General features: G+C 40.4%; 1 protein-coding gene across 1 annotated transcript; it reads left to right on the top strand.

Moving 5' to 3' along the window:
* The first annotated feature begins 1,523 nt into the window (after positions 1 to 1,523).
* LOC131993934 (acylphosphatase-2-like) lies at positions 1,524 to 9,981 on the top strand. The gene is given in 5 exon segments (XM_059360013.1): positions 1,524 to 1,593; positions 1,920 to 1,936; positions 3,312 to 3,371; positions 3,373 to 3,422; positions 9,561 to 9,981. Coding segments are annotated over 5 exon segments (312 nt in total). The 3' UTR covers positions 9,676 to 9,981.
* Positions 9,982 to 10,444: the final 463 nt, after the last annotated feature.

Raw genomic sequence — 10,444 nt, 5'->3', positions numbered from 1 at the left:
TTTTACCTTTTGTAAGCATGTTTGAGATCTTTGTTATATAATCAAAAAGTTCCAATCCAAAAGTAAGGTAAATAAAAACCAGCTGCTTGTTTAATTGTGTTGCAGGTAATATTTCTATGACTATGAATGTGTTAATAATGTGTGCATTAAAGGTAAAAAGTGTGAAAAGGTACCTGTGAAGCTGCTGACGAGCAGAAGGACTTCTCTCCTCCAGCGTCTGATGTGTCTGAGTGGTGACGTGCAGCAGGTGGATGTTAATCCACACTTCCTCTTTTCAGGTAGAGAGTGGGCGTGGCCAGAGCAGTCCAGAGCAGAGCTGCACACCTGGAGCCCAGAATAGATGGATGAGGGCTCAACGGGCCTCTTTGGGTCAGAGCATCACAAGAGTCCAAACAGTCCAAAGAACCAGGTTCTGGTCCCTCTTGGACCCATTCAGTAATACATCCATGATGAGTACATTAACTGACTGCAACCGGTTTTCAGCGACACAACATCAAATCAATAGGCATATTGTGACAACTTGCCAAACTCTTTTGCATGTGGCAGCTGCCATCATTCCCTGGAAAAATGCAAACGACACTATGAATAGCTCTCAGTGGACTCATGTTGGCTCACAACAAGAGACTCATCATCAAAATGTTGATGATAATAATAAGTTTTAAAAGGAGAAATTCTACAGAGTCTGTGGCAAGGACTGGGGCTGGGTAGGAGAAAATATGTTCATCTATATATGTTTATATCTATAAAACTACTCTATTTGTAGTTGTTGTAGTTTTAATGGACTACAGATACCATGAGCCCAGACTGGCTTCCTGTGTGGTGAGACTTCCCTTTAAAAACAGAGAGAGAGAGAGAGAGAGAGAGAGAGAGAGAGAGAGAGAGAGAGAGAGAGAGACAGAGACAGAGAGAGAGAGAGAGAGAGTGTGTGTACATATATATATATATATATATGGTATATGTGTGTGTATGCTATGTGTATATATATATATATATATATATATGTATATGTGATGTATGTATGTATATATGATATATGTATATATATGTGTGTGTGTGTGTGTGTGTGTGTATCTGTATGTGTATATATATATGTATATATTTTATTTTATTGTTTATTTTGTGGAGTGATAAGGGTGTATGTCTAATTTCCTTGCATTTGTTTTTGTGATTATAAAAATAAAGGGTTTGTTAAAGGTCAAAGGTCTCCTGGTTAAACCCAGACCTAAGCCCTGTGGGACCCCAGAGGGATCATCATGTTAATATGAAGAGGACTGGGGCTGGGTAGGAGAAAATATGTTCATCTATCTATGTTCATATCTATAAAACTACTCTATTTGTAGTTGTTGTAGTCTTAATGGACTACAGATACCATGAGCCCAGACTGGCTTCCTGTGTGGTGAGACTTCCCTTTAAAAACAGAGAGAGAGAGAGAGAGAGAGAGAGAGAGAGAGAGAGAGAGAGAGAGAGAGAGAGTATCCAGGCTTCTCTCTCTTAAAGGGACAGTCTGTGTTTCTGCTCTCAGGATGTCTGACGGGGACTCAGGAGGATCCAGACTGGCGTCGGTGGACTTTGAGATCTTCGGTCACGTTCAGGGTCAGAGTGTAAACCTCTCCTCCTTCTTCTCTCCTTCTTTTCTTCTCTTCTCCTCTTCTTCTCTTCTGCTCTGTGAGTCGAGGCTGTAAACTGATCTGCAGCTTATTTTAGGAACCAGTGGCTCTGCTGCACTCTCACTGCCTGCAGACTCACAAGTATTATTCATATTATTATAAAATCACCAGATAATCTAGTGAGCTGATTGTTTTAGTCAGTGGAAATAAGAAATATAAGATATTAATGGATGAATGAGTTCTATAATCAGGCTGTTATTATTATTCTGCTTCATATTTTAACTGATTTTCTCTCTTTTTTTATTTTAACAGGAGTCTGTTTCAGAATGGTGAGTTTTCCTGTTTGTAACTTCACAGACAACATTTTAACATTCAGCCAGCTGTGACCTGGAGCCTCCAGCAGCCTGCAGCAGCTTTAAAGGATCTTTTAGACGCCTGCAGTGTTCTGCAGCAGGTAAACTCAAGAGTAAACAAAAGTCAAAGTTTACATTTAGTCATTTAGCAGACGCTTTATCCAAAGCGACTTACAGGCAGAGAAAAAAAGAGATTAAAAAAAAAGTTGAAGTCATGAAAAAAAAGTAAAATTGAGGAAAAAAAAGTAAAAATGAGGGGGCAGGCTTTGGTAGCTAAGCAACCAGGGCCAGGTGGCGTCCACCAATCAGAGCAGAGCAATCAACTGAAATCAGCTGCTCCTCTGAAGCCACTGACAGAGATAGAAAAATAGCAAAGGTTCCAGTCTAACAGAAAGCATTTTAGTCCAACCCGTAGCTCCTATCATTGATCTGACTTCACTTTGAGCATCCTCAGTTCTTCACTTTGAGCATCCTCAGTTCTTCACTTTGAGCATCCTCAGTTCTTCACTTTGAGCATCCTCAGTTCTCCACTTTGAGCATCCTCAGTTCTTCACTTTGAGCATCCTCAGTTCTTCCTGAACGTCTACATATGTGTTTTGTGAATAAAAATGAAGAAATTGTTTTTTAGAGCGATCAGAAGAAACTGGTAGCTCTACTGTCCTCCAGAAATGTTCCCTCCTTTTCCCCATTGAGGTCTATGGGGCTGTGGGTGGTGTTGGAGGATCATCTGTGGTCCTACGCCCAAACTAGAACTCTGACAGCTTTACCACACCAATGAGAGGGAGAAGACACATTTTACTACGTTTATATCAACATGATCTCAACGAAATCCGTGAAATAGCCACGGATTTCGCTTATCTCAAAATCTGTGGAATAGCCACGGATTCGCTCAAATTTCCGTGAAACTGACACGGATTTCGCTACAATACAAGTTAATGACATAGTCATATCCCGTGGCTATTCCAACATACAAAGTGATTATGTACATTCACTGAGTGAATATTTAGAAAATAAAACATATATTTCTCGCTAGAAATGTGATCAAAATCCATTTTTATGCAGAAACTAAGTCAAAATATTGATTTTTCACTAAAAATGAGAGAACTGTCCGCCAAGTTTTTTGTTCTGACCGCTGGGACCTTGAAAGTCACGTGACTTCCAATTAGGTAAAAATATTAACTTGCATTGTAGCGAAATCCGTGTCAGTTTCACGGAAATTTTGAGTGATTCCGTGGCTATTCCACGGATTTTGAGTTAAGCGAAATCCGTGGCTATTTCACGGATTCCTGTGAGACCAGGTTGGTTTATATAGATAAATGATTTCCTCCTTCTCTCCCTCTCCCCCCTGCAGTACACAGAGAAGCAGGGTCTCCAGCTGGGTCTGGTGGGCTGGGTGAAGAACACGTATGGCGGGGACGGTGGTGGGTCAGGTTCAGGGTCCTGCTGCCATGGTGGAGGAGATGTGAGTATGAAAACAACCTCAGCATGGAGTCCTTATAGAGGCAGACTGGACAGGAAACTCACTAACCCTCTTTTATACTTGAAGCAGCTTTTAGTTCCGTTCAGATCATCAAGATTCACTTTGACACTCTCCTCCTCATCACTTCATGTTTTAGTTTCTCTGCTAACTGAGTCATGGATGGATACTGAGGGTCCACAGGGTCGGGACCCCTGACTCACAACAAGAAAGGAGCAAAGAGACGCTAAATGATAACAAACACGCACAAAATACACTAAAAATTACACAAAACAACTACAAAGAGACATTGAATAACTGTAAATAAATAAAAAAAATAAAAACAAAAAGACTACTAATGATGCAAAAACGACTTCTTCGGACTTCATAGAGAAGCAGAACTAACACAAAATGACCACAAGGAGGCACAAATTACCCAAATTCTTACTCTGATATGCAAAATGACGACATGCACAACTATCAGAGAGACTCACAAAACTACTAAAACAGATAAGAAACAATCACAGAGCAGAATGACCACATGGACATGCAAAATGACACAAGAAAGATTTAAAACAACGACAAAGAGACACAAAAATGACCACAAAAACGTACAGAATTCTGACTCAGAGATGCGAAATGACACAAAAATACAAAAAAACGAATGCAAAACAATCACCGAACAGCAAAGGGACTTCATAGAGAAGCCAAAGTGACACAAAATGACCACAAGGAGGCACAAAATGACAGAAAATAACCCAAATTCCTTCTCTGAGATGTAAAATTACAATTTGCAAACAATCAGAAAGACTCACAAAACTACTAAAAACAATCACAGAGCAGAATGACCACGTGGACATGCAAAATGACACACAAAAAAAGATTTAAAACAACGACAAAGAGACACAAAATGATCACAAAAACGTACAGAATTCTGACTCAGAGATGCAAAATGACACAAAAATACTGAAAATTGATGCAAAACAATCACAGAGCAGAATGACAACAAGGACGTCAAAACGACAGAAAATAGATTTAAAATGAACTAAATTTTGTTCTTTTTCTGCATATGACTAATTCCTTTTTTTTTTTAAAGTGTTCTCTGTGTTTATTTTCATGTTTTGCACTCAGTAAACAAGACGGTGCATCTAAGTGCATTTAGATATATAAAATATATATTTTCTTTTTCATGCTTAGGCTGCAGATTCCTTCAGTTGAGAGAAGATCTGCAGTCTTTGCTTGTTTGAGGCACCAGGTGGCGCTCTTTACCTTCTCAACATCCCACATGAGTCAGTGCTTCAGTTCAGTGACATCACACACAGAGAGCTGCAGCCTGAGCACATTTTTAATAAAAGTATTATTGGATCCAAACAAACTGCAGCAGCTGTGACGCTGCAGTTTGTGGAAATTCTTCACTGCAGATAAATAAATCCTGTTCATCAAATCACAAATTAAAAATCTCACACGCTCACATTTATTGATACAGTTTCTGCAGAAAATATGGAGCAAAACACAATAAAAAAAATATAATTTCTACATCTATGAATCAGTATTTAAGCTCATGCACTTGCACAGTTACACACTTGTGCAATATTTTCAGATTAATAACAGCTTCAATCTGCTGCTTCGACCAGCTTCATGCACTCTCAGTATTGCAGCATTTATCGGTCACATTTTTTGATTTTATGCAAATAGTTAAAGAGAAAATTCAGTTCATAATACATAAAATAATAATAATAATGATAATATTAATAATATTTTTATTATTATGACTATTATTTTAAAACTATATTATTAATATTATTAATATTGTTATTATTATTATTACAATAACTTATTAGAGCAAGACAAAATAATGATGAAATTAATAAAAGAAGACAAAGATGCAAAATCATAGCAAGATCAACAAGTAATATTTATCAGAAATAAACAAATTAAATATAAAATTAAATTAAATTAGATTAAAAACAAAAAAGCTAAATAAATAAAACATAAAGGTCAAAAACATTTTTTATTTAAACTATAATGGCTTAAAAAATCTTACATAAAATTAAAATAAAAACAAAAACAAACAAATAAATTCAAGAAAGAAAAATATAATTAATAATTAAAAGCATAAGGACCTAACTTCTGCTTCTAAAAATTATATAGAATTTAAAGAACATAAAAATTAAAAGATCCCAAAAAGTAAAAAGCAAACAAAAATAAATTAAGAAAGCAAAAATTAAAAAAAAAAGTAAACAAATATAAATCTCTAATTTCATTTCATTTCATTTAATTTTATTTAATTTTATTTAATTTTATTTTAATTTTATTTAATTTTATTTACAAATAAATCAATCAGGATACACACACAAAAATAGAAATACATATGAAAAAGCCGCATGATGATACGAAAACAATAAAACAATAATTAATTATGAGCTCAGTTTGTTGTGACATCCCGAACTGTCCGCCAGGATGATGTCACCAGGGTGTGGACGTCTCGTTTAGATGACATCACTGCCTCCGGGGATACACACACACACACACACACACACATACAGAAAACATACACACACATACAGAAAACACAGAGAAAACACAGAAAACACACCCCAAAGTGTAATCTTTACCTCTGATTCACCCTCAAACTGACACACACACACACACACACACACACACACACACACACACTGATATTTCCTTCCATCTATCAGGTCTTTCCCCGTTCTCTCTCTCGTCCTTCCCGTCGACTCCACTTTCACCACGACCTCACTTCCTGCAGGGCCTGGGAAACAGGAAGCAGCTGTTCCCTCCCGCCAGAGAAAGGAGGGAAGTAAGAGAGGAAGGGGAGAGCCACAATAATCACAATAATAATCACAATAATAATAATAATAATGATGATGATGATGATGATGGGTGAGGATGAAGGAAGGAGAGATAGAGAGAGAGAGAGAGAGAGAGAGAAGAGAGAGAGAGAGAGCTGGTGGTGGGAGGTGAACGAAGTGGGTGGTTTCCTCTTTTCTCCTCTGAGAAAGAAAAGAAAAGACTCCCCAGAGAGGTGAGCAGCTTAGAAATGTGGAAAGAAAACCGACTGAAGGACGAACGAAGAGAGAGAGAGAGAGAGAGAGAGAGAGAGGAAGGAGAGAGAGAGAGGGAAGAGAGAGAGAGAGAGAGAGGGAGAGAGAGGAGGAACTGAAATTGAAAACAGGCAAAGACGAAGGAGAATAAATAGAAAGAGAGAAAATTAGATGTAACAAGAGACTGACACTCACATGAGAAGGATTATGTGTGTGTGTGTGTGTGTGTGTGTGTGTAACATTCTGGGGACCTTCTCCTGTATAAACACTGACATTGTTGGGACTGTCACACCTTATGGGGACCAAAGACCCAAACTGTAATTTCTGCAATATATAAAATGCATATAAAAGTCTATTAATGAGAACACAGATAGAATGACAGAAATCATAAAAAAAATTCTAATTTCTCTGATAAATTATATTTTAAAAAAAAATGTAATAAAACAGAATTTATATATAAACACTTTTATACAGTTCTCTCAACATATTGTAGATAGTGAAGTGTTGTCGTGTTTCCAGCCTCTCCTGTCCTCTCCTCTCTGCTCTGTGTAAACAGCCTCTCCTGTCCTCTCCTCTCTGCTCTGTGTAAACAGCCTCTCCTGTCCCTCTCCTCTCTGCTCTGTGTAAACAGCCTCTCCTGTCCTCTCCTCTCTGCTCTGTGTAAACAGCCTCTCCTGTCCTCTCCTCTCTGCTCTGTGGTAAACAGCCTCTCCTGTCCTCTCCTCTCTGCTCTGTGTAAACAGCCTCTCCTGTCCTCTCCTCTCCTGCTCTGTGTAAACACTTTATTTTAAATGACACATGGAGAATAAAGAGATTCTGACACAAATATCAACATTTTAAGCTTTGTTTTGGTCACTTTTTATAAAGGAAACGTTTAATAACAGATGATGCGTTCAAGGACCGTCAGAAAGTTAAAACTCTGACGATAATGCCTGTTTTTTACAGTTTATTACTATAATAAAATGTTGGATGGATTCCTGCTGATTTCATATATAAAACGTTTGTCTTTGTGTCTTCTGTGGACCGAAAGTGTGTCGGAGACGTCATCTCCCCGAGCCTCGCTGCTCAATGGGACAAAAATGTCGACCAAAATAAAAATCACAAGCAGCCACAGCGGGGGTCAGGCCGCCATCTGAACAAACCAGGGGGCATGATGGGAAATACAAACATTCCTGAGGCTAAATTTAACCTGAGAATCAGAGAGAAACAGAGAGAGAAAACAGCTTCTCACAGAGGTTAGATTAAGAACAGATCAGAGGATCAGGGTCAGAGAGAGAGAGAGAGGGGAGGGGGGGGGGGGGGGGAGAGGGAGAGAGAGAGAGAGAGAGAGAGACAGAGAGAGGGAGAGGGACAGAGAGAGAGAGAGAGGACGAGAGAGAGAGAGAGAGAGAAGACGAGAGAGAGAGAGAGAGAGAGAAGAGAGAGAGAAGAGAGAGAGGAGAGCGAAGGGAAGAGAGAGAGAGAGAGAGAGGGGAAAGAGAGAGAGAGAGAGAGAGAGAGAGGAGAGAGAGAGGAGAGAGAGAGGGAGAGAGAGCTGTCCTACTTTTTCTCTTTTTTGGCAGTAAAACTTCTCCATCTACAGTCGACTGATCTGCTGTGTGACCTACTACTCTACTGTACACACACACACACTAACACACACACACACTCACACACACAACACACACACAACACACACACAGATTAGTGTTAAGTCTGCAGCAGCTGGATGTTTGTTGGTTTGTAATCTGCTGCCGTTTCCCTCTAAAACATCACACTGATCTCTGTGATCTCACACTCCTCCCAAAACAAGGATAATATTAGTTTAGATGGGTTTGTTTTGCACATCCTTCCCACCAGTAAACAAACCTCCCATCACAGTAAACAGGAAGTGTTGAAGGTTTACTTCAACACATCAGATTTATTTTTAATGCTGTCATTCAGTATGTTTACTATGTATTATTGCCTTAATCTGACTTTAAATGGACAACTGAAGTGCTTGTAAACATGTTAGTCCTGACTGATGTCTCAGTTGTCCAACTCCGATTAGGAAACCCAGATAATATGATTGAAATTAGGTTTTCGCCGACATGTATGACAAGACAACGCACACGGCTAATGTGACCAGCTACTGCGACCTGCTAATGTGACCAGCTAATGCGACCTGCTAATGTGACCAGCTAATGACAGCTACTGCGAACTGGCTAATGTGACCAGCTACTGCGACCTGCTAATGTGACCAGCTACTGCGACCCTGCTAATGTGACCGGCTAATGTGACTGGCTAATGACAGCTACTGCGACCTGCTAATGTGACCAGCTAATGACAGCTACTGCGACCTGCTAATGTGACCAGCTACTGCGACCTGCTAATGTGACCGGCTAATGTGACTGGCTAATGACAGCTACTGCGACCTGCTAATGTGACCAGCTAATGACAGCTACTGCGACCTGCTAATGTGACCAGCTACTGCGACCTGCTAATGTGACCTGCTAATGTGACCGGCTAATGTGACTGGCTAATGACAGCTACTGCGACCGGCTAATGAACGGCTACTGCGACCGGCTAATGAACGGCTACTGCGACCGGCTAATGCGACCGGCTAATGCGACCCGGCTAATGAACGGCTGCTGCGACCGGCTAATGCGACCGGCTAATGAACGGTTACTGCGACCCGAGTAATGACCGGCTAATGTGACTGGCTAATGACAGCTACTGCGACCGGGCTAATGAACGGCTACTGCGACCGGCTAATGAACGGCTGCTGCAACCAGCTAATGCGAACGGCTAATGAACGGTTACTGTGACCGGGTAATGATCGGCTAATGCGAACGGCTAATGAACGGTTACTGCGACCACGAGTAATGATCGGCTAATGTGACCGGCTATCTTGGATGTTTTAGTCCCAGGGTCATATGTCTACGCGGGGTGGAGAATGCGGAGCATGCGTTGTCTTGTCATACATTCCTATTCCAATCACATTATCTGGGTGACATCAGCCGGACTAACACGTTTACATGCTCTTCAGTTGTCCAGTTATAGTCAGATTACGGCAACAACTTGTTTTTTTCAAGTATCTTCTAAACGTTCTGTGTGTCTGCAGGAAGGTTTGGCTGAGTAAAGAAGGAAGTCCGTCCAGCCGGATCACCAGAGCCTCCTTCACCAACCAGAGGAGCATCGACAAGCTGGAGCTGTCCGGGTTCAAGACTCGATTCTGACCCGCTCTAGTCTACTCTAGTCTACTCTAGTCTACTCTAGTCGACTCTAGTCTACTGTAGTTGACTCTAGTCGACTCTAGTCTACTCTAGTCTACTCTAGTCTACTCTAGTCGACTCTAGTCGACTCTAGTCTACTCTTCTAGTCGACTCTAGTCTACTCTAGTCAACTCTAGTCTACTCTAGTCGACTCTAGTCAACTCTAGTCTACTCTAGTCAACTCTAGTCGACTCTAGTCTACTCTTCTAGTCGACTCTAGTCTACTCTAGTCAACTCTAGTCTACTCTAGTCGACTCTAGTCAACTCTAGTCTACTCTAGTCGACTCTAGTCTACTCTAGTCGACTCTAGTCGACTCTAGTCGACTCTAGTCTACTCTAGTCGACTCTAGTCTACTCTAGTCTACTCTAGTCGACTCTAGTCGACTCTAGTCTACTCTAGGTGACTCTAGTCTACTCTAGTCTACTCTAGTCGACTTTAGTCTACTCTAGTCGACTCTAGTCTACTCTAGTCTACTCTAGTCGACTCTAGTCTACTCTAGTAGACTCTAGTCTACTCTAGTCTACTCTAGTCGACTCTAGTCTACTCTAGTAGACTCTAGTCGACTCTAGTCTACTCTAGTCGACTCTAGTCTACTCTAGTCGACTCTAGTCGACTCTAGTCTACTCTAGGTGACTCTAGTCTACTCTAGTCTACTCTAGTCGACTTTAGTCTACTCTAGTCGACTCTAGTCGACTCTAGTCTACTCTAGTTGACTCTAGTCTACTCTAGTCT

The sequence above is a fragment of the Centropristis striata genome, chromosome 20 (assembly GCF_030273125.1).
Source record: "Centropristis striata isolate RG_2023a ecotype Rhode Island chromosome 20, C.striata_1.0, whole genome shotgun sequence".
NCBI classification, from domain to species: Eukaryota; Metazoa; Chordata; class Actinopteri; order Perciformes; family Serranidae; genus Centropristis; species Centropristis striata.
The sequence above is the reverse complement of the archived record's forward strand: the minus strand, read 5'-3'. Positions and strand labels throughout refer to the sequence as shown.